Source organism: Trichechus manatus, unplaced genomic scaffold (assembly GCF_000243295.1).
Source record: "Trichechus manatus latirostris isolate Lorelei unplaced genomic scaffold, TriManLat1.0 scaffold00064, whole genome shotgun sequence".
NCBI classification, from domain to species: domain Eukaryota; kingdom Metazoa; phylum Chordata; class Mammalia; order Sirenia; family Trichechidae; genus Trichechus; species Trichechus manatus.
The window spans coordinates 9,331,855-9,356,682 of record NW_004444000.1 but is presented as its reverse complement, the minus strand read 5'-3'; the positions used below and the strand labels follow the sequence as shown (position 1 = coordinate 9,356,682).

General features: G+C 46.3%; 1 protein-coding gene across 5 annotated transcripts in view; it reads right to left on the bottom strand.

Moving 5' to 3' along the window:
• ETS1 (ETS proto-oncogene 1, transcription factor) overlaps positions 1-24,828 on the bottom strand; it is a 73,374-nt gene that overhangs the window by 35,791 nt on the left and 12,755 nt on the right. For 2 of the 5 annotated variants that reach the window (XM_023734067.1, XM_023734070.1), the window contains exon 2: positions 6,243-6,340. The exons of the other annotated variants lie outside the window; for them this stretch is intronic. In XM_023734067.1, the coding sequence (XP_023589835.1) occupies positions 6,243-6,340 (98 nt within the window). The remainder of the gene's footprint in view (positions 1-6,242; positions 6,341-24,828) is intronic. 5 annotated transcript variants of the gene reach the window in all.

Sequence of the window (24,828 nt, the reverse complement as noted above, 5' to 3'; positions counted from 1 at the left end):
GTATGCCTCGCCCTGGGACATGCCCAGAAAATGTAGTGGAAAAATCAACATGTGTCCAGGAAGGTTGACAAAATGATGGAAAATCCCAGATTGTTAGGGAAAAAAAAGAGGGGGAAGGGGGAATGTTGATTGCATAACACCCAGCCCTTCAAACAATAGAGTAATCATCAAATGAGTCAGTAAGAAACACAACAGCGCTCCCCCTTCCTCCCCACTTCACACGCCCAAGAGCGAGCTAGCAGCAGGTCCAGAGATGTCTCCTCTTAGAGGGGAAGAGGATTCTACTGTAGCAAAGGGTACTCTTCAGTTAACGGGGGAATATTCAATTCACTAAACATTTGTTGACTGACTCACAAGTTCTGCCATGTGCTAGCTGCGTTAGTCCATCAAATGTTTAGTGAATCAAATTTTTCCAAATTTGAATCGACTTTCCTCCCTTTACTCGCATCCAACACAAATCTGTGACCTTGAACTGTGTGGGTTTTGTTTTGTGTGTTTGCTCCCTCCATTAGATTTATGAGTCGATGAAAAGGGCTGATGGCGGAAATTGGCCAGGACAACACATGTGGAAAACACAGGCTGGGCCAGATGGACAAGCAGTAGTTCTGCTACGAAGCAGAGCTGAAGGTCAGCTGGACTAGGAGGCGCCAGGCGTCTTCTAAACATAGAAGTTAGGGTAGTTGGACGCCAGGGTGACATGAAGGCCAAGGATGAGGGCAGAAAGCCCTGGAAAAGGTTGCCCTGAGTTTGCTTCTTTTAACTCCACATGCTCTGATGATCTGGATGATCCTGCTGAGCTGACAATTCTCCACGCAGATTCTGCTTCCTGTCAGGGATTCAGCATTTCCGGGTTCTCGCTTGTTCTCTCCAAGGGAAGCAGCTGGGATTACTTTTGCCTGTCCATCTGAGTGCCGTCTCCAAACCCCGTCCACATGCCACCAGCTGCACACAGGCCCCTCTGTGCGCCTGGCTCTGCCTCTCTGGCTGCGGGACCCCGGAAGTGCTGGACCTCTGGTGGAAGTCATCCAGGCATACTTGGGATACCGGAGTTCAGACTTGATGAACTCGGGGGCAGGCATTCCACTGCCCTTGAACCCAAGTAATTCAGGTGGGAAAATCAGAGCTTTACTCATGTTTCTAAAGTGTGGAATTTTTGGTTAAAATAAAATAAAATTTTATCCAGAAGTGACTGAATGATCGGCCAGGGTTGTCTTTTTAAGTGGTGTGGGCATGCACGTAAATTATTATGAACAATAACTTTCAAAAGTGGCTATTAATATAAAATATTAAACTCTAATCATGTAAAATTCTAATGCAAAAATTTTCTCTACATGGCCTGCTGATGACTGTATCGGTTCTGGTAATCACACGGATCAATCACAATAGTGAAATCATTCTACGGGTGGAGAACTTTACCGTATTCACTTTATTACCTATTACAGTACTTTTGTATTAAACCAAAAAAACCAAACCCGTTGCCATCGAGTCAATTCTGACTCATAGCGACCCTACAGGACAGAACTGAACTGCCCCATAAGGTTTCCAAGGAGCAGCAGGTGGATTGGAGCTGCCGACCTTTTGGTTAGCAGCCGAGTTCTTAACCACTACACCACCAGGGCTCATTTTTGCATTAGGTACCAATTTTCTAAGTTTAGAAACAGGGTCTAGAAATTAATCAATACTGCCATAGAAATTAACTAATTGTAGGTCTTTTCATAGAAAAATACTGAAATTATCTTGTGATAATATGTATAATATCATAAATTCCAATACACATGTGTCTTAAAACGCTGAGAACCTAACCTGGAGAAATGCTATGCCAACACAGTGGACACTATGAACACATCACTGGAAACTGAAAACATAAATGTATGAAACCATATTACGTTTCTCACCCACTAATTACTCCTTCAGGACCTCTATCTGAGTTAATGGGTCTAAGAATTACCCTAGGTTTCTGAGAGGAAAGCTGTGCAGAAGCCAGTGAATAAATAACCATCCCAAACTCTACCTTACCAAAGACTACACGTACCTCGGCAGAAATGAACAGGTTGCTTTCCTGGAACCAGCAGGGGCAGAGTGTGCCAGTGGCATTCTGAATGCAGGGAAACATCTGCTCATTCTTCACTGTGCCTAACCCTGAACAGAAGCTCATACCACCTCATGGATGTTGCGAGCGAACTATAAAGCGAGGGTTTCAGTTCACTTACGTATGTAGCTCAAAATTAAGGGTTGTTCAGTTTCCAAGAACCTGCATGGAAGTTTTATGTGTCTTTTCATACCATTCTTTTGAGTTCTTTGAAACAGAATAATAACTTTCGAATTATTGTCAATAATGTTACAGGGACTCTAAGCCTGAGGTGGCCTTTATGTGTGCAGAAGTTGAAGACACACAGCCTTACTGACCTGACAAGTTTCTCCTGTCAGCTTTCTCAAATAAAAGACTAGGAAAAGCCTGGGGCACATCGGATCCTAGGGGTAGATGTTGAGGGATGGAGCCAAGGACAAGAAATCCAAAGTGCAGCCCCAGTCTTGGCTACCGTGGAACTGGGCCTGACCCTCTTCTCATCTTACTGGATGATGATGCTAATACCAGCCATATGGACTGTATTGTCACAATCAGTAACAGCATTAAAGAAACACCTACACTTTACATCTCAACAGTCTGCCGAGACCTTTCACATATACTATTCCACAAGATCCTCGCAACATGCAACTTTTGAAGGACTTGGTAAAGTAGTATACGAGCCCCATTTTACAGAACAGAAAACCAAGACCGAGAGGTATAAAGAGGTTGGCCTAAAGTCACAGGGCTGGGAAGGGCCCAGACAAAGCCCTCTAACTCTTGATGTTCCAACTCTAGGTCTTCAGCTCTTAATCTGAGGTCTTTCTACTCTATTCCACTCCTGCTGCAGCCAGGAACAGGTCAGAGGTCCAAAGAAACTAAAGTTTTGAGAACAGAGAGAGGAAACAGGACTTTTAGCTTCTTAGTTTACTTGAGAATTAGACAGATTTGAGGAACTAATTAAAAACTTACACAAAACCCTTCAAGGATCCAAGAAATCCAGTTTCCTATGACTAACCCCTTTAAGACATAATTAAAAGCCATTTTACAGAATCCGCTCTGATCTTTTGCTTCCTTGGCACTAAAGGTAGAGTCTTCTTTCCTTCCATACAAAGTAACACACGTTAGAGGACAACCTGGCTTCCTTGCCTGTCTGTGTTCACCTCTGCGTCACACTGAGGGGCAACTGTGCATATAAAAGATGGTCAATTAATTACATAAAGGCTCACTGAAACCATATTTGTTAAGTAAAAGGAAACCAAGAAGAAACTTTCTGATTCATGGACATGGGAGGGGGCACAATTGTCCCAAATGAAAAGTGAGAAATGCACTGGACTTGGCTAGGCTTGTTGGTCAAAATATATGGGTTCTGACCTCAGTTTTGCCATTAATGTAACCACATTGGGTAAGTCACTCCGTCGATGCATTTCTAAGAGCTCTGTTAATACGTAGTGTCTAAAAGGAAGACAGAAGAAGTGACGTGTTCAAACGACGGTATTGGCAAAGAATACTGAATATACCGTAAACCGCCAAAAGAATGAACAGATCAGTCTTAGAAGAAATACAACCAGCATGCTCCTTAGAAGTGAGGACGGTGAGACTTTGGCTCACTTCCTTTGGACATGTCGTCAGGAAAAGACCAATCGCTAGAAACGGACATCATGTCTGGTAAAGAAGAAGGTCAGGGAAAATGAGGAAAACCCTCCAAGAGATGGACTGACACAGGAGCTGAAACAACTGACTCAAACATACCAATGATGAAGAAGATGGCGCAGGACCGGACGATGTTTTATTCTGTTATACGTAAGCTCACCGTGAGTCAGAGCCAACGCTATGGCAACTAACAACAACAACAACAACATATTCTGTCACGGGGTTTGAATTTTTCATGATGGTTATTTTCAAACATATACAAAAGAAGAGAGACTAGTAAATGAACCCCTACTCAAAATTTATCAACATTACCAGTTTTATCTCATCCCCGCCCCCCACTGAAGAGTTATAAAGCTAATTCCAAACAACATGTCACTGCACTCACAAATATTTTATTATCCCAAGGATATTTATGAGGTAAACTATCATAGTATGAAAGTTTCCAAGAGGCAAGTAAACTCAAGGAAAGAGAAAAAAGGTCTTCAAATTACTCTCCATGGTGTTTCATCCACTTGAACCACAGAACTTCCTTTAAAGAGACACAGAGGATGCTAACATGATTTGGGAAACATGAAAGCGATCAGAGAGGAATCACTTCAAATCAGGATGATAAACCAGTCCCTTCAACTCCTTCCGATAAGCAGAAAACTGCAAAGATGGTTCGTCCTGATTGCTAATGTCCTCATGAACTTATAACTACAAGTAACCCACACTCACTGCCATACAGTGGATTCCGACTCATTGCGACCCCACGTGTTACAGAGTAGAACTGCTCCCTAGAGTTTTCTTTGCTGTCATCTTTATGAAGGCATATTGCCAGGCTTTTCTTCCATGGTGCTGCTGTGGGGGTTCCAACCACCAACTTTAGGTTAGTAGATGAAGGCAAACCATTTGTGCCACCCAGGGATTTTACAACTGTAAGTAGGAGAATGTAAAAAAAAAAAAAAAGACTGGGAATTCTCCTGCCAAGCAACCAGAGGGCAGCGTGAAAGGTAAGACCACTACCAAACCACCTAGAGCACGTCCCCACGTGGGAGGTAAGGTGCTTTTAGTCTTTCAGACCATTACAAATAGAAAAACTGCTGAGGCCACGGTGACTGGCAACTTGGGACTCTAGAATTGAATGTCCCTGGAGAGTCCTAACTGGCCTCCAGGATGAATTAGCAGGAAAGATGCTAATGACTCTGAAGAATGAGAGGGGCTCTCAGGAAGAGTCTCTACTGCCCTCTGTCATCCATGGAAGCGTGGGAGGGAAGGAGAGGTGAATGACCTGTAAGGGGCTTCTTTCTCGTGTTGTTAGTTGACTCTACATGTGCAGAGTAAAGCTGCTCCATAGGGTTTTCAAGGCTGTGACCTTTCGGTAGCAGATCACCAAGTCTGTTTTCAGAGGTGCCTATGGGTGGGTTCCAACTGCCAACCTTTTGGCTGGTAGTTGAGTGCTTAACTGACTGGGCCACCTAGGGATGCCTTACAGTCCCCAATTCTCAACTGGGGTACTAGATTCAGGGTACTCTTCTGTAATGGGTACTAGAAACCTGGCAGGTAGAACTTCCAACAGAGGGGATCAATAGACTCCACCAAGATTCTTGCTGAGGTTGATGCAATGAAGGTGACGTCCCTCCTCGGCCCCTTGGCTCAGTCTTCATGAACCTAATGGGGTGTCAAGGCAACGGGAAGCAAGCAGGACTCCTGGTTCCAGCAAGAGCTATGGGAGAAATGGCTCCAGTGCGGGGCCACCCATCCCAACCAAAGAGTCCATCACTGTCCCAAATAATGGGACACCACAAGGCCCCAAACAAAGGCCTATCAGTTAGAGAAACAAAAAGACCAGGTTTCTGCTGTTCTCTTATTTACCAACCCCTCCAAGTCACCAGCCAATAAAAAAAATCTCTGCCAAGTAGTGTTGCCTTCAAGTCAACTGCGACTCACAGCATCCCTACAGGACAGAGAAGAACTGCCCCACAGGGTTTCCAAGACTGTAATCATCATGCTCACTATGAGCTGGAATAATCTTTATGGAAGCAGACTGCCACATCTTTCTCCTGTGGAGTGGCTGGTGGGTTACGAACCACCTTTCAATTAGCAGCCAAGCGCTTAACCACTGTGCCACCAGGGTTCCAGGAGAAAGAAGCTGCACAGAAAATCCCCAATTCACCTCCCAATGACCTGACTGACCAAAAACGCAAGCCAGTCTCAAATTACAGCAGCTTGGCTGGGCTATCAATGCACACAGCCAGGAAGGGAACGCACACTGTTTGGGTACAATGTGCCAGCTCCGAGGGAGATGCCTCTCTCAGAGGGAGGCTGTCCTAGGGAGAAAGAGATGGTCCCCAAGCTGCACAGAGGGCCACACGGACCTGCAGCCCGGACTAAGGAAGAGGCCTGCAGGGCAGCTGACCACATTCAACATCTGTAGGAAGTGACCTAAGTCTTCTCCCTCCTTCCCTCCTCCAGCCCCCGCTCCATCCCCCAAAAGGAGTTTTAACACGTTATTACACTGAGTCCTGAGGATCTGGTGACTCACCAGGCTCACACGTGGTTCCAATGAGCCCTTGGCCATTACATGGTAGGGGGCAGGAAACAAATGAAAGCGGCTGTAATTCGGCAGCGCCGAGTTCAGACCTGCCAGACAAAAGGGATTGCAGGCATGTTCCCAGATCCATTCAGGCACCTGCCATGCAAAATCTATTTTTAATCACTGGATTTATTTCTTTCCTATCCCCTCCACCATCCCCCACTTCAGCAAACGTTTCGGAGTCAGAGCAAAATCCAAATCAATTCCAGGTGTTCAGGGAAACCCAGAAGAGAGAGGCCCTTCCGTTCCAGGACCCACGCCAGCAAGCCGAACTCCCCCCGGATCCTGGAGCTACACTGTCTCGCTCTTTTCTTAAAGCAGTTCGAATCTCCCACCTCAAACACTGGGCAAATGGCCTAGAAGAGGAAGTGTCTGACTGCATGTGTCCTGCAGGACTGACAGCTCTGGCAAATGAGGGGGCATAAAAACAGCCTCAAAGACCACCGAGACAAAGCTTTCTCTCCTTCCATAGGATGCGCTACCTGCCCAGCATAGGGATTAAATGCCATGTGTGTGAAAACTCCACCTCCTAATACATGGGAAGCACTCAGTGGATTGTGGGTAACTTGAATTTAACTGAAAAGCAACTTACAACATGTAGTCTAAACAACAATAGAAGGTTTTGTTATTTCCCAAGCAAGGAGAAGGAATCTGGCAATTTCCCCAGGTGCAACTAAGCAACTGAGAAAATGGGCAAATGAAGGCAAAATCAGATTCCAACATACAAATGGAAATTGACGTCTCTTGAAACTGGTTCTTACTTCTAACAGAACAGACCAATTACCTATTCTGCATCCTCCAGTCTGCTAAGGAGGAAATCTCTTTTGTAGCAATAATCACCTAAAACACGTTTTACTATGACAACGCCTCATTGCTACATGAATCCAGTGAACCGAAGACGCCTTTTGGTGTTCAAACCTTCCTGAGAGTGCCATCTTAGGGTGAACATGCCACAAGCCGAAAGCACAAGTGTGTGCTCAAAACTAACTTCTATAGGTTTGGAATTTGCCAAAACCCAAACTGCACTTGACCCTAGTCATTTGTGTGCCTTTAAATGAATGACTCTCTCGCAACTGAAGTGAACGTATTATCTACTTAGGTTAGGATTCCTGCAAACAAGGACCACCTCAATAAAGTATTTTAAAAATAATTCAAGGTTCTTAGAGGATTATTTTAAGCCATTTGCAGAGTGCTTCACATGTTTCAGAGAAGCCCCAGTGGCACAGTGGTTAAAGCGCTCAGCTGCTCACTGAAAGGTCGGCGGTTCATACCCACCAGCCCCTCCATGGGAGAAAGCTGTGGCAGTCCGCGTCTGTAAAGATTCCAGCCTTGGAAACCCTATGGGGCAGTTCTACTCTGTCCTACAGGGTTGCTGCGAGTCAGAATCGACTGGACAGCAAGAGGTTCGGTCACATGTTTCAAATCATTTCCTACAGAGATTATTACACTTGACTCCTACCACAGGACACATTTTGTGAGCCCTAAATGTCCCCAAAGGAGCCCTCATGGCACAGCTGTTAAAGTGCTCGGCTGCTAACTGAAAGGTCCACAGTTTGAACCCATCAGCCACTCCTGGGAGAAAGGTGTGGCAGTCTGCTTCCGTAAAGATTTACAGCCTCAGAAACTTTATGGGGCAGTTCTACTCTGTCTGATAGGGTCGCTATGAGATGACATTGATTGGAAGGCAATGGACTTCAGTTTTGGTTTAAATGTCCCAAAACACTGTGATTTCTCTGTTATGGGAAACACAGAGCCACTGTCTCCATATTACTTAGGAAGAAAGCGTGAATGGAGCCTGTTCAACCTCAAGGCTTTGCAGACAGCCACATTGGATCCTACTGGTTCCAACCTTAACACTTCTAAGTGCCTTCAACTAAATACAAGGTCTTAAGGCTTTTGATACCAAGATGGCATAGGATAAACCCACTTAAGAAGAAAAGGGAAAATATTTGACATCCTACATCTTGCTATTATCCCAGCTTCCATGACTTCTGGTTCACATACCAATCTTTCATACCTTATCCTCTGAGATCCTGGAGAAATTGATAAATTGGGCTAACCAATTTATTTTAAGTTAGTTTTTACCTATAATTATCATTACTGATATCTGAATAGAATTTTATATTTTAGAAAGTATTTTCTCAACATGTTCTAATACCAAGTTCAGTATTATCTCCATCACAACCAACCAAGCAACCGCTGCCATCAAGTTAACTCTGACCCAGGGCATCCCCATGTGTTTCTACATAGAATTGTGCTCCGTAGGGTTTTCCATGGCTGTGATCTTTTGGAAACAGATTGCCAGGCCTTTCTTCTGAGGTACCTCTAGGAGGATTTGAACCACTAACTTTTCAGTTAGTAGCGGAGTGTTTAACTATTTATGGAACCCAGGGACTCCAGCTCCATCATATGATTTAACTGAGATTACCAAGCCAGTAAAATGATATAACCAGGACTCAAACTTAGATGTCCAGACACTGAATCCAGGTGTTTCCCACCTGTACCTATTTGCAGAGTTAAAAATGGGGTGTGGGGGGGGCAGACATGACAGGGCATAAGAACACTGTTTTTCATTTTCTCCATCAATTTGCTTGTTTAAAAAGTTCTTTCTAGAGAAGGGAAGAGTCTCCATGCAGACACTCTCTGCGGCCCACAGACCTCAAAGGCCCACAGTGTGTCAAAAGCTCGCCTCCCAGTCCACTTGGCACCTGCTCTGGGGCCAGACAGGCACTGGGGGAGAGGGCTCCTGGGAATCACCAAGGTGGGGGCTGAGGAGTTTTCTCCATGGGCAAAGGAAAAATCTGGGCAAACAAGTGGAGTGGAGCTCGTTTATTTAGGCTGGAAGAGGTGAAGTTTTTCTGCACTTTTGAACTGTTTTCTCAAGGCCTGCCTCTTCCACCCACGCAGGAAACACACACAGAGACAACCTCTTCCAGTCAGCGAGTCGGTAGCTCCAACAGCCTGAGAAGGGCCGAAGGTGGCCTGAGAGAAAGGAGAGGGAAGGGGCAAAGCAGAGAGGGAGGAAGGCAGGAGCTAGGAGAGAAGACAGAGGGGAAGAGCGTGCAGAGAGGGCATGAGAAGGAAGGATGGCAGAGAAGGAAAATGAGAGAAAATAAGGAGAAAGCTGGGGAAGCTAATACTGGAAAAAGGTACAAGCAGATAAATGGACAGAGGCGGGCAGAAGTCAGCTGGGAAGAGGCAGCGACCAGCTCCCGATTAATGTTCAGAAGCAACAGTTTTCCATAAGTTTTGAAAGGAAATTTTTTCTCTACTTTCTTATTTATTTATACGTTATACAAATACATTTTTAAACCAAAAAAGGACCATTTTTCCAATGGGAAAAAGCCTTGTCTGAGATGAAAGCTAGTCTTCAAAAACCCCTTAGAGGAAGCTGAAACCCCACATGTCTTGGTGCTGCAGAAAGAAAAACAAAGTGGACATTCTTCCTGCATTCTCAAGCTTTTTTATGCAGATGTGTTTTTCTTTTAATAAATAAATCAGGACAGAGAAGGAAAAAGCATACTCATACACATTCACACAGTGCCACTGTCTGCTTTCCGCCCGGAGAAAGCGTGATGAAAAATAAGAAATAGTTAAGTCCACTTTCCCACTGCAGGAGACAAATATTCTCAAGATGCCAACCACAGGCACTGAAGCGATCTACTATATACATAACTGAAAGCTTCCCACATGACAGATGAATGTTTGTTCATGAGTAATAATATCAGTTAGACCAGGACCTGGGACACGCCTCCCCTACTTCCCCCAAAAAGGTCTGCAAAGGTCTGCAGCTCAAGTGGTTACTTCTGTGGGGCCTTTCTAGCCACGGTCTTGTAACGCCCATGCAGGTGACTGGGCGATAGGGTGACTGTGGCCCACCAAGGAGACTGGTCAGTTCTGCCTTAAAAAAGAGCCAATTCCAGAGCAGAGAGGAAGATCCTATCACCAAGGAAGAACAGCCAGGAGCGGAGAGCGTGTCCTTCGGACCTGGGATCCCTACGCTGAGAAGCTCCTGGAAGCAAGAGACCGAGAGACAGCGAGCTGTAATCCTGAAGATGGCGAGAAGTGGCGGCAGGAGAGACCCAGCAGCAGAGACCCGGCAGTAGGACGTGGCATGGTGGGCTTCCCAGCCCACGGAGAGAGAAAGCTGAGTGCCTCTGGGGAGAGACCTAGGGCCAGGGAGAGGTGTGCCGGTGAGCACGGTTGGGAAGAGCCTGTCCTGATGAAAGAACTGTATCCTGAGTGTTCCTGAGCCTGAACTGTAACTGTTACTTCCCTAATAAACTCATAATCATGAGTATGGTCTGTGAGTTCTCTGCGGCCATTGCAGTGAAGTATCGAACCCAGCGGCAAAGTAGAGAGTGCTGTGCGAGGGACGGTTGGTGTCAGAATTAGTAAAGATGGCGGAGAGAGGAGGCTTGTCTGGCCTCCACCTCACGGGAGCTAGCCTTGCACTGTTGATCTTGGTTCTCCCTTCCCGCTTGTGGGGTTGGAGGAGTTCAGACACCACCTTCACTCCGTTTTTATACAAGGTGCTCTCATATAACCCCTCACTTAAGGCATGTGGTGGCTCCCTACTTTCTGAGTCATTCACTTTCACTTATAAACTGCAATAATTACTAGAAAATGATCCCTCACATTCAATTAAAATCCGTCCTCTGATGAGTTCTATCCACTGGCCCTCGTTCTGCTGGTTGAAGCCACACAGTATAAATCTAATCTTCACACAGTCAGCTTTTCCACTGCTTTGCCCTTCCTCTCTGCTGTCACCTCTGTCTAGGTTTTCAGGTCCAGGTCATCGGATCCTTCAACCATTTATGAGGCCTGGATCTGGCCTTTGCTCGCCCAGAAGCACTCCTGTATACCAGTGTTCCTGACAACCATCACAAGCAAACAGCGTGTGCTCAGGAAGAAAACGAGAACAATGAGATTATCGTCTTACTCCACACACTTCTGTGGCTGCCAACTCCAACAACACAGATTTTCGACCAGCCACTCTACAAGAGTCATTCAAAGTGCACTGCTGGGCCTTCTTCAGATGAATGCGTGCTGAGTCGGCTCTTCCCATTCTCGCACCTACTGACTGGATGTTATTAAACTCACTGTAGGGCTTTACATTTATCTATATTAAGCTTCCCCTTGTGTGTCTGCATCCATTTTTCCCCACGTAGAGTTCTTTTTTATTTTATGAGTCTGTCCTCAACCTATTAGCTATCCCTCTCAGCGTTGCACCATCTGCAATTTACCAAGTATGCTCTCTGCATCTTTCTGTAATCTAAGTTCCTGATAAAAATGTTGAAAAGGCAGTGACTAAGTACTGAGCCCCACAGCATAACTCCAGAGACCAGGCATTATTCTAACACAGACACATTCATCAAAACTCAATCAGATGCAAATCCTCCAGACTCTACTACCAGTGAGTCTATGTATCTTCTTCGTCTTGACCACAAATACATCATGGAAAGCCACAGACAAAAGCTTTACTGGAATCAAAGTACGACGGTATGAGATTCAGCTGATCAACTTGTTGTGGAGCCAGTCGTCCCCGCCAGCTTCCCTCCAAGCACTGGACAAGCGCAAAGGCAAGTGTAGAAGTGGCTAGGCTGAGACTGAGACCTCTGCTCAGTGGCAGAACGACAGAGACAGAGACAGCCGCAGCAATGCTTTGCTTCCAGAAACAATGGGCAGTTAGAGAACAATGGCTGCAGACAAAGTCTTGTTCTATTTATATCTGCCACTGTGAGTCCCAGACAGGAGGAACTGGAAGTCTGCCCTATACACACAGCTCCAGCTGGAGTAATCTGTGAGGAAGACGAGGGTGCCATCCTCAAGCTTCTTTTCTGTTCACAGAGTTCCTTCTTAGCCTAAAGGATCTCTTTAGCCAAGTGAAGAAGTTTGCTTGCCTGCTGCTAAAATGCAGCCACTGCTGAGAAGGGGGAAATCCTAAAGGTAACCTGGGCTCAGCCCAGTCCAAAGCAATTACAGCCTCACTCTCAGAGGTCCCAGGAAGAGGGAATACCAACGTCAAATGAAGCCAATAGATGGAGATCAACTCTGTGGTTCCTGAAACAATAGTCCTATGATGTCTGTTAATAACACATCTAAATAACAGAAAAAAAATAATCAACCCCATTGTCATTGAGTCAATGGCAACTCATGGCAATCCCATGTGTTACAGATTAGAACTGCTCCATAGGTTTTTCTTGGCTGTAATCTTTACAGAAACAGATCACCAGGCCTTTCTTCCATGGTGCTGCTGGGTAGGTCTGAACCACCAACCTTTAGGTTAGTAATCAAGCTCAAACCATTTGCACCACCCAGGGACCCTTTACACAGGTTTAGGGACAGTATAAAATAGCTTTATCAGGGGAAAGTCCCTTCTTCACTTCTCTGGAGCTAGACTAATGAGGCCGAGAGCTCAAATTCACCTGTATATGCCCTCATGTCTCAATAAAGATCTCTGCTTTCTCATGATTTTGGCCACTTTTGACAGTTTCTCTGTTTTCTGGAAATGTCATCTTATGCTCTAACATGACTTTCAAGTGATAATCAATGTTAATGCTTCCTAACTATGTACTCATATTCTTACTGCTCCTAGAAGCTGACTGAAAAAGTGTCAGCAGTGGTCAGATCAGCCTGTGATAGACCCTAAACTGAAAGACAACTGAGCCTGGGCCAGGAAGGAAAGGCTAGGCAGAGGGCCCCAGGAGCGAGGCTGCAGTCAGCCCTCTGTGCCCGCCTTCACTGGGACCTTTCACGCACTGCCCTTCAGCAGGAACAGGCCAACTGCTGATCAACAAGTGCACCCTGGGGGATCCAGTCCAATCTCCGAGGTTAAGAATCCTATGTACAAAGCTGGAATACCCAAAGGTGAGAAATTCTGGGTTTACTACACAGATCCCCTGAAGAGTAACTTCAGCTTTCTACCTACGCCTCTAAGTTCGGGAGGCGGGGCCGAGATGGCGGAGTAGTCAGACACTTCCCGGTGGTCCCTCTTGCAACAAAGACTCGAAAAAACGAGTCCATTCTATATGACAATCTAGGAGCCCTGAACATCAAAGGCAAAGGTGAGGAATTGGAATGCCTCTAAGTTCCTTTCACTAACCTCCCTCCTTGCTCTAGGAAAACCAACTCCCAAGTAGGCAGAAAACCAAACCAGTTGTTAATGAGTCGGCTCCAACTCATGGGAACCCCATGTGCCAGAGGAGAACTGTACTCCATAGGGTTTTCAGTGGCTGACTTTTCAGAAGTGGATCATCAGGCCTTTCTTCTGAGAAGCCCCTGGGTGGACTCCAACCACCAACCAAGCACTTAACCCTTTGCTCCACCCAAGGAACCTAAATAAGATTATTTTCCACCTTTTCATAGAAATTTGAACAACAACAACAAAAAATTGCCTTGGAGTCAATTCCAACTCACGGTGGCCTTATGTCTGTCAGAACAGAACTGAGCTCCACAGGGTTTTCTTGGCTGTAATCTTTACAGAAGCAGATCACCAGGCCTTCCTTCTGGGAGGTCGCTCGGTGGGTTTGAACCATCAACCTTTTGGTTAGCAGCTGGGTGCAAACCATTTCTGCTACCCACGGACTTTTCAGGTAAATAGCCTAGGGTATTTTACTGAGAATATCCTAGAGGATGTCACCACCCTAGGAGGGAACTAGAAGCAAGCACCTAAATGTTTTATCATTTAAAACCTAAGCCCAGAGCAGGCTGGACACGGCCAGGGCCAATGGAACCAAGGAATGGTGAAAAGTGATACACTGCGGTTCCCTCCCCAGCCCATCCTCTCTTCACTGGCTTTGGTGAGCCAAGGTGCCCGGGCAAACTTGAATGACCAGAGGAACTGAGAAAACACGTATGAGGTTGCAGCAAGCAAACATTCCTGAGTTAGCAGAAACTGTACATCTCTTGTTCCAAGCAGATGGTGGGGACTGAAACCAGATATATCATCCGACCACCTGAAGCACATCAAGCTGTGAAGGTCTAAATGGGCAGAGGGGGTCGCCTGACCTGGTCCAGGGCCTCACTCAAATGCTGCTTCCCTGACTTCTCCCCCTCCCTCTGCTCCCAACAGGCTAAGCGTTTCCTTCTTCTCTAAGGGAGGGCCCTGCTGAATCATCCCAGTGTAATTCAAGGGAGCCACAAGGGAACCACATGGTATGAGTGGGGGAAAGGCAGAGAGACGCCCGTTCCTACCCTGAAGTGAGGCTGACATAAAAGAAGACGCAAACGTTCCCACCATAACGTGCTTGTCAAGTGCACGAGACGGCCCTTCTCTCGGCCTATCCCCGCCTTCAAAAATGCGTGCACACCAACTAAATTCACCAAACACGGATGGCTCTATCCTACCGCAGAACTTCTGGAGTTAGAGTACCAGGCTCTATGGGTTTGACAGCTCATATATAATAAAGGCCCCACTCAGTTCCTTAAAGCCAAATGTGCTTCCTGAATGAAGGGTCAGGAATCCTCCTGTTACTTGGTGGAACTGAGGTAATCATTTGAGTCCCAGCTCAAATTTCCTGAGCTGCTAAGGAGGTACTTACGACCCAGAGAGATGAGCTTCCATGGGATTATGGGTACTCTCCCTCAACCATTAGCTTCACTGCTAAACCTATCATCTGAGGCCACTCCAAGGCTTGTTTAGACCTACCTCATCTATAATTTTGGCCCCTGCAGCTCAACAGCTTTGGCTTTTTTTATACCCTGGGGCAATAACTATCACCCTTTTCCTGCCTCTTTTCCTGTATTCACACTTTTCCTGCCTCTGCCCCTCTACCCTGCCCTCACTGCGGCTGTGTTGTGCATAAAACCTCACCCAGGGCCAAAGAGCAGACAAGAGGGCTTTACAGAATTTGCTATAAAACGTTAACACCTCCTTGGAGGGATGTTCTCTTTCCTGGCAACCCGAGGTAATAATAAGATGAATGAAAAGTAAGCTGCAGGCGAGGAGGCGGAGGAGGGAGCCAAGCTCTGTCACCAGTCAGGGACCCTACGGGAGTCCTGTAACACAGAGGATTAGAAAGGCCTTTTGACACCACCAAGCTCAAACGCTTCGTTTACTGATGGAGAAAATGAAGGTCACCTGAGTACTCTTTATTTCCTGAGTCCCTGGCCAGCACCGTTTTCACTTACAGCAGTGGATTGGAAGGGAGGGGGTCTTCTGCAGGTATCCACTACCATAAAACCCTGGTCCATTGCTCTAGACACAAACTATTCTTCCCCAAGCTGTTAAGACCCACAGAGGAACAGCCATCCAAAGATCTAGTACACAGGACCGGGGACTGTATGGGGCCATGGTGCTATCTATCCGCACTGCAGGTTACAAGTCTTCAGTAACAATGGCCCAACTATACTGCAGAGGAGCTTCCTGGCAGCAGAGATTCCAGCTGATACCACAGATCATAAAGCAATCTCCAATACTCAACTTGACCTACATGGACCTACTATGTGTGATGGCTCTGAAACTTGGTGATGCTTTTTCTATCAATCCAGAAAGGGTGAAGACAGTAGTTAATTACAGTAACCTTTTGACCTTGTTTTAATAAGCACTGAAAGGAAAAAAAAAATTGCCTTTATGTCATTTGAAAGATTTATAAATACAACCATTGCAGTCCTGCTGTTATTCCAAACAGGGCAACTGAGGCACAGGGACAGAGTTGAGGGGTGTTATGGATTGAATTGTGACCCCCAAAAATATGTGTTGTAAATCCTAAACTCTATGCCTGTGGTTATAATCCCACCTGGGAATGGGTTGTCTCTGTTATGTTACTGATGCAGGATTAATGTAGGGTATATCTTGAGTCAATCTTTTCTGAGACATAAAAGACATTAAAATGCAAGCTAGCAAGGAGAGGCAGGGGAAGAGAGATGCCAAGCACATGAAGATCGCCCAGGAGCAGAAGCTCAGAAGATGCAAGGACCTTCCTCCAGAGCTCACAGAGAAAGAGAGCCTTCCCCTAGAGCCGGCACCCTGAATTTGGACTTGTAGCCTCCTAAACTGTGAGAAAATAAATTCCTGTTTGCTAAAGCCACCCATTTATAGTACTTTTGTTATAGCAGCACTAGGCAACTAAGACAGAATTTGGTACCAGAAGAGTTGGATGCTGCTCTAACAAACACCTACAATGTGGACGTGGTTTTGGAATTGGGTAAAGGGTGGAGGCTGGAGGAGTTTTAAGATGCCTAATAGTGAAAGTCTAGATTGCCCTGAAGAGACCGTTGGTAGGATTATGGACATCAAAGGCGATTCTGGTGAGGGCTCAGAAGGAAGTGAGGAAAGCCACAGAGAAATTCTCTATACACATGGTACCAGCAACAGAATGTTGCTAGACATGTGGACGTTAAATGTGCTTCAGGGGAGGCTTTAAAAGAAAATAATGAACGTGTGATTGGACAATGGAAGGGGGGTGACGCTTTTTATACAGTGGCAAAGAGTTTGTCTGAATCATGTCCAAATATTTGGTGGAAGGTAGAACGTGTAAATGATGAACCTGGATATCTGGCTGATGAGATTTCTAAGTAAGATCTTAAAGGGGCCGTGTGGTTTCTCCTTGCTGCTTGTAGTAAAATGCGAAAGGAAAGAGATGGACTTAAACATTAACTGTGCAAAATGAAAACAGAACTTCAAGATTTGGAAAATTCTGTTGTACAAAATAAGGATACTCATCCTAGAATGTTCACCAAGGACGTGGCTACACAATCTTTTGTTAAAGAGATTAAGCCTATGACTGATGGATCTAACCAACTACCACAGCAGATACCCCATCAGCTTAGACTGAAGGGGACAGAGAAAGAACAAAAGGAAGGAACCTTGTACTGCCTCTTGGAATTCTACAGGCAAGGAACAGGCCAAAGGAGCTACATCTGTTGTCCTCCAAGAAAAGAAATGGACCTGGAGCAGCACAGAGATCAGCAGCACTGTTGGAAGGAGCACTGGAAGCAGGACCTTTTCAGTTTCAAAGGATGGGGCTATGGTCTCCTGAATCCCAAAGGGTGGGCCCACAGCCTCCTAGGTTTCAAAGATTTGGATCTTCACCAACTCCAATCTGGAGTGTGGGGCTGCCATTAAAGTGTGCCAGGGGATGGGGCTGTTGCCCAAAGCTGAGGAGGCAGTCCTGCCTAAGGGGCAGAAGAATGAGGACTGCCAGGGCTAAGGGGGTGGGTTTGCCACTCAGATGGTCTAGGAGAATGGGACCGCCTAAAGCAGAGGGAGCAGAGTTGCCATCCCAGTGAACCTGGAAGGCAGAGCTGAAGCCCAGGACCCAGGGGACCCATACCCAGAATCCAGAGGGCATGGCCAACTCCCAGAGTCTGGAAGGCAGGACCACTGCCCAGATGGTCTCAGAGAACAGGATTAGTTTTGAGCCATGACAGCTAATGTAAATTGTTCTGCTGGGTTTTGGACTTGCTTGGTGCTCGTTATTCCTTCTTTCCCTCCAATTTCTTCCATTTGTAATGGAAGCATATACCTTGTACATGCTCTACCACTGTACTTTGAAAACAGATAACTTGTAGTCGAGATTTCACAGGTTCACAGATGAAGAGGAATTCTGCTCCAGGACGTAATACGCCTAAAGTCTCACCCATATCTTATCTGGCCGATTCAGAAGATGAGAGTTTGGACTTGGAGTTAATTTAAGACTTTTGGGATGATGGGATGGGGTAAATGTGTTTTGCATGTTGCAAGGACATGAATTTGGGGAGGGCGCCAAAGGGTAGAATGTTATGGATTGAACTGTGTCCCTCAAAAACATGTGTTATAAATCCTAACCTCTATGCCTGTGGTTATAATCCTATCTGGGAATGGGCTGTCTTTGTTATGCTAATGAGGCAGGATTAGTGTAGGGTATATCTTGAATCAATCTCTTTTGAGATATAAAAGAGATTAAAATGCAAGCTAGCAAGGAGAGGCAGGGGAAGAGAGATGCCAAGCACATGAAGATCGCCCAGGAGCAGAAGCAGCTCAGAAGAGACAAGGACCTTCCTCCAGAGCCAACAAAGAGAAAGCCTTCCCCTTGAGCTGGAGCCCTGAATTTGAACTTCTAGCCTCCTAAACCGTGAGAAAATAAATGTGTTAGTTAAAGCCACCCACTAGTGGTATTTCTGTTATAGCAGCACTAGATAACTAAGGGGATACAACAAACCCCACTGACAAAGCCATGACAAAAAATGAGGGGCATCAGCCTGTATGTTGAACTTGACACATCTCATTAATGAGACCATATGTCTGGCAAAAAGGCCACGGCCAGTAGCAATGCAAGCAGCTCCAGGTCGAAACGCAAGTGCACTTAGAGTGCAGTTCAAGGACAGACACCTAGCGGTCATCTCTTTCCGTTCCTAAGGGTTTTGTTCCTCCCACTTCAGACGGGCCTCTCTTAAAGGCCCCTAACCCCTCAGACGTTAGCCTTCTGACAATCCCACTGCTGCCCCAGAGTCTCGCCCACGCTGGCCCAGAGCAGACAGCGTCAGATGCCTCTCCCAGCAGCAAACCCATGAGACTGAAAAGTCGCCAGGCAGACCCAGTGTTCAGATCAATGGACGTCATAGGCCAACGTCAGAGAGCAAAGGAAAGGTGACCGATGCAAGGGGGAGGGAGCGGAGGCCACTGTCCACTGCATGGGCCAGGTGGGAAAGAAGAGACTGGGGGATGCGCAGCCCTCGCCCACTGCTAATAAATGGCTCTGCCTCATCAGGAAGCCATTAGGAATTGCAGCCACCACAGCCCAAGCTCCCCGGGCTGAAATGTGTGCTTGCAGCTGGTGAAAGTGCTCATTATCTTTTCCCAGGTGCACACTGGCTCAGTACACAGCACAGTCTATCCTAGGAAGCCCTCGGGATCAAGCCGGCGCTGGTGTGGGAGGAAGGAGGGACTGAGGGGCCCTTAGAGATCAGGGAGACACAGGCGAGCCTGGCAGCTCAGGGGTGGGGGCTCTCATCCAGAAACACGCCCGCCTCCTCATGTCCGCTGCTGGGTAGCCAAGCCAGCATGTATTGATTCAGAAAGAGCTATTGGACACAGGGCTTCTTCCTGGGGGGATGAAAAGGTTCTGGAATCAGATATTGATGACGGTTGCACAACTCTGGGAATATACTAAAAACCACTCTAACACGGTGAACTTAATGGTATGTGAATTACATCTCAGTAAAAAAATATTTTTTTAAGAGCTACTGGTATAGGGTTACTGTGAGTCGGAATCGACTCGATGGCAATGGATTCTGGGTGCACCTGCTAGGGGCCACGCAGTGGGAACCGCGGTGGCTGACAGAGCTTCCCGTCTAACCCGGACAACTAACACCGCATAAATACAGAAACAAGCCCTGGTCCTTTCTTCCTGGCTGGAAGATTCTCTCCCAGCCCCTTAGGGAGACACAGGGAGGAGGGATAGAACAGAGGCTCCAGGCAAGCAAACCCAGGGCAGGCTCACTGGGCGTGATGCCACTGAGGTGCAGTCACAGTGCTGTGATGAAAAGGGATCTTTCTGGAAAAATTCCTTCCCAAAATGGGTCAGGAGTTCTGTCCCCTGGAATGCCCCAGAGCAGCTCTGATTGGTTCCCTAGCCCTGACTCAAACTGAGCATGGCTCCACCCTGACGGGAGTAAATACAGGACCAGCAGGAGGGATGGAAGGAGGAGAGCGAAGAAGAGGCAGGAGCAGAACCAACCAGGGAGGAGCCCACTCCTGGCTCCACCTCGTGGGACAGACGAGATGAAAGGGTCTATTTCAGAGACTCGCGGTGTGGCCGAACTCAAGAAATAATTCTCTAAGCCTTACACACAACTCCAGTTGGGATCCGGCCCTGGCTTGGCAGTGTGCTCAGGGCTGCTTTATAATAAATACACTGAATGAGTCCTTGGATTAACAAGCAGATTCACCCAAACTGGCGCACAGCTGTTTTAAAGACACAGGAGCCTCTTTTCCTCTGGCTGTAAATCAACTATTGCAATTGGCAACTGGCAAACCCCAGAGGTCCACAGTTCTATAGGCATCCTTGGCGGCAAAGCACTTTAGAGCAAGTCTCCTAGAACTGGGATGGTCTAACAGCGAACAGGCATGTGCCGGCAGACAGGTGGGGAGGGGGGAGATAGGGGTGCACAGAGGAAAGAAAGGACAGCGGGCTTTTTCATTTCTGAGGCTATTATCTTCAGGAGGCTGCCAGTTGAATTCACTGACCTGGGTCTTCACGGCCCCTTAAGTGGAAGGCAGCCCGGCTTTGGAAGTGACAACCGGGAGAGGGGACGTTCTAATCCTGGCTCTGTCACTGGTTTGTGCACTATTAGAAAGCAGAGTTTTCCTCCTAAACCTTATATACCTAGGTCACCTCCCAGCCAAGAAAGAACTGCACCGCCGACGAGAGAGTGCTCCAGCCATTACAATAATTCCATACCCTGATAATAACGGTTCCCCCAAACAGGCCTGGCAAGGATTAACGCCTGAAAAGAATGCTTTAGCTTAGGGAAGGTGACTGAAGTCCTGCTCAGTTTGGTTAAGTATGCGTGAGAGGCAGAAAAAAATGTCACTGTCCGCAGTAACTGCTCTGGCCCACTTGGTTATAGGGTTGTCAAGTGGAAAATTTTCTGTAACCAGGTTAACAGTAACCACAGTTTTAACAACCAAGTAATAACGACGTCAATAACAGTGAACAATTCTGCAGAATTTGCTGCCCTATGAGATAGTAACAAACTACGATTTATTGAGACCCTGTGGCAGTGAAAAGGGACTTTACGGGAACGGTCAGTGGCCCTCACAACAGTCCTAAAAGCTCTTTATTATTATCTCCATCGTAGGGATCAGAAAGACAAGACTTAGGGAAGTTAGACAATTTGCTTAAGACAAGTTAGCGAGCACAAGCCTGAATTCAAACCCAGGGCTGTCTGACTCAAAACCCAGGCTTGTTCCATTCCACCAAGCCACCTCCAGTGAGGAATATCATTACAACCAGCATCACGAACCAGAGGCGTCTGGGTGGTGCAAACAGAAACGCACTCAGCCGCTAACCGAAAGGTTGGAGGTTTCAAGTCCACCCAGACGTACCTCGAAAGAAAGACCTGGTGATCTATTTCCAAAAAAAAACCAGCCATTGGAAATCCTATGGAGCACAGTTCTACTCTGACATACATGGGGTCGCTATGCACTGGGATCAACTCAATGGCAACTGGTTTAATGACTGAGAGGCTGTGTGATTTAGGGGTAAAGATTACTTACTATGGATTAACCTAAAGGCAAATCTCTTCACTTTGGCTCAGGGGTCTCATCTGCCAAATGGGAAAAAGAGAATTTATCTGTATTGTAAGAAACTTGTGGCAATCCACCTGATAGACATAAGAGCCAAATGCCAATTACTAAACACGGCTAATCCTTTCAGGACAGGTATTTTGAGAGGACGCACAAACAGATTTTGGACTAGCTTATCTGGGAGAAACCTCGTGTGTATTTTGCACCAGCTTGTGGAAATACACATACTAACTCCTTGGAATTGGTCTGCCCATAAAAATACTGAAAATAATATTTTCTTATGTTAGGCAGCTGGGGCAAGGGAGACTTGACTCATCTTTGCTCATCACTGTCTGTGCCTTGCCAGTAAGCGGCACATGCTGATCAAAGCCGTGTGAATCAAGAGGCTCAGCGCCAGGGCCCAAAAGCGGCTGTGTAGTTCAGCCAGCACCCCAGATCCTTAGGAGACTTTGCAGTCAGCCTGAAGTTTCAAAGTTGTCCCATCAGCCCATCCCTCACAGAAGAATACGGGTGGACACACAGAGAAGTCAGAAAGTCCATCTAAGAGAGGCCTTCAGCAATCCAGAAGGAGATATTTTAAAAATACTTTTTTCAGTTAAATCAGGGGTTAACTCCAGGTCCACTGTGTACATGTTGATTCATTCCGTGTGTGTTGATTGTTCTACCAACATTCCTGCTGTATCAAGTGGCCTCCCAGCCTAGACTTGTGCTCTGAGGAGCCCCTCCCTGGAGATTTCTCAAGCACGGGTGGGGTGCTGACTTCAGTCCTCTGTTTCCCAATTTGGAAAATGGGGGCCAAAGCCCCAGTCTGTATGTCAGTTAGTCAATTTCATTGGCTCCTTTTCATCTGTGCATTTTGGATATGAAAATGCCCAGAGGAAATTAGGTGAACCCTAAGTATATTTATCTTGCTTTCTTGCTACTACACCTCCCAATGGTAGGTATTTCTCGATAAACAGAAAGTTTTCTTCTTTACAATGATTGTAGTGAGGGGCCTAAAACAAAGCATATTACACAGAAGAACGCCCCAACAATCAAAGCCTCCTGTGAGAATGTTTGCAAATTTCTTCCACAAACCCACTCTAAGTAGATAGGACTTCATAATTAGAAAGATCTAGATTCAAATTTGGGGAGCCCTGGTGGCACAGTGGTTAAGTGCTCAGCTGCTAACCGAAAGGTTGGTGGTTCAAACCCACCAGGTGCTCCAGGGGAGAAAGATGTGGTAGTCTGCTTCTGTAAAGATTTACAGCCTAGGAAACCCTATGGGGCAGTTCTACTCTGTCCTACAGGGTAGACATGAGTCAGAATCGACTCGACAGCTGTGGGTTTGGTTGGGCTTGGTTGGGCTTGGTTAGATTCAAATTTGTGACTTGAAAAACTCTATGGCCTTGTACAAATTGTGTGAACCTTTCCAAGACTCAGAGCCCTAGTGGCTCCGTGGTTAAGAACTCAGCTGCTACCCAAAAAGGTCGGCAGTTCGAATCCACCAGCTGCTCCCTGGAAACCCTATGGGGCAGCTCTACTCTGTCCTGTAGGGTCGCTGTGAGTCGGAATCCACTTGACAGCAACGGGTTTGGCTTTGGGGTTTTTCTAAGACTCAGTTTCTGATCTATAAGATAGAGATTAAAACCCCAACCTCACAGGGTTGTTTGAAGGATGAGATTATCCTTGTAAAGCGGCTTACAGGGGACCTGACACATAGTAGGTGCTCTATAAATGTTCATTTCCCTTCTCTCACTGCTCTAAACTAAAACACAGATATGCAGAGACCAGAAACAAGCACACAGCAGTTTTGAAGAGCGTTTGGTTTCCATTAGGAGGCAAGAAAGCTGTAAGTTTGAACTCTTGATCTTATGTGAAATCGAGGATGCATTTCCTGTACACACACACATGACTCACCCCTAGGGAGTGCATATGTATTCAGCATCACCACTTTGTACCATCTCTCACTAATTTAATAACATTCCTTGCATCACCAGTGACTCCAGAGTACTTTCTAAGCGGTAACTCATTAACGCTCCCACTCTCTCCCAACGAAAGGCTGGGAGCTTCCTTCTTCACCGAATACAAAGATGATGCAAGACGTGGCTATAATCTGGCAGCTCCGAGTAAAAACAGACCCAGGTATCCTGAGTCTGATACCAGGCAACAAAAGGTAATAGGACTTCCCCGGTCTATAACACAGCAAATGTTCAAAACAGGAAAAGGTACGACTACAGACCCCTGAGGCCTGATGCAAAACTATTCACAGGCAAAGGGCACAAAGCTAGAGGCTTGAACCCACACAAAGCTAGAATTTACTTTACAAGACAAATTTTCCTGGCAAGTATTGAACTTCGTGCTCAGATTTTAAAATGCCAAGCCCAAAACGATTCTTTCCATTTCTGCTCCCAGCAGATGGACCATCCTCTACATCCCACTCCCACCTCCTCTTCTCCAACAATCCAGAGGCACCCCAGGACCCTGCTGGATCCTCAGGATTTACCCCCGCCCCCAACAAAACAGCTAACAACCTGTCATTTGGCCTTGGGATGCTCCAGCTTCTAGAATGACCAAAAAAGCAGGGGACCGGGAGAGATCTTTACTTCTGCTGCATTAGGGGGATCATCTGATACAACTTCGCTAAATTCCTAGTTTTTAACAGCTGATACCACAGCAATTTCTCTCGGCATTAAAAGGGAACTACGGGGGAAAAGCCCACCAATGTGAGATGTCATTCTGATATGTGTCTTTGGCACAGTTCTTTCCCATAACATGCTGTATGAGATTCAAAGATTTCTGCCTTTTTTTTGAGGGGGGGCTTATTTTTCCCCTGAAATGCTCTGCCAGCTACCTGAAGTTCTTTTCCCCTGAAATGCTCTGCCAGCTACCTGAAGTTCTTGCCGCTCAGTAAAATGCACCTCATTTGCTACAACGGGTAAACTGAGGCACAGAAGAGAAAAGCAACGTACCTTCTATTCCAACACAGGAAAACAGACAGGATAAGAATTCTTTCAAATCTTATCTGGATTTAAAAATAAATGTACTTCTCAAAGTCCAAAGTCAACCTACCCCAGAGGGAAATTACAAATTTGCCCAGTGGCCTGTGGGGTAATTCACTTTTTTTTTTTTTTTCACTTCTTGAGAAGGAACTAACTTGTAGTCCTACTAACAGTCTGTCTAGTGGCTTGGCATCACGCTTCTGAAAGAAAACGGTCACTGTGGTGGACCGTTCTCAAAGTATAGGAAAAAACATCAATAAAATGAAATTTCAGACAAAAACTGCGTGCAGGCTTGGTTCTTCATGCCGTGAGAGCAAGGTGG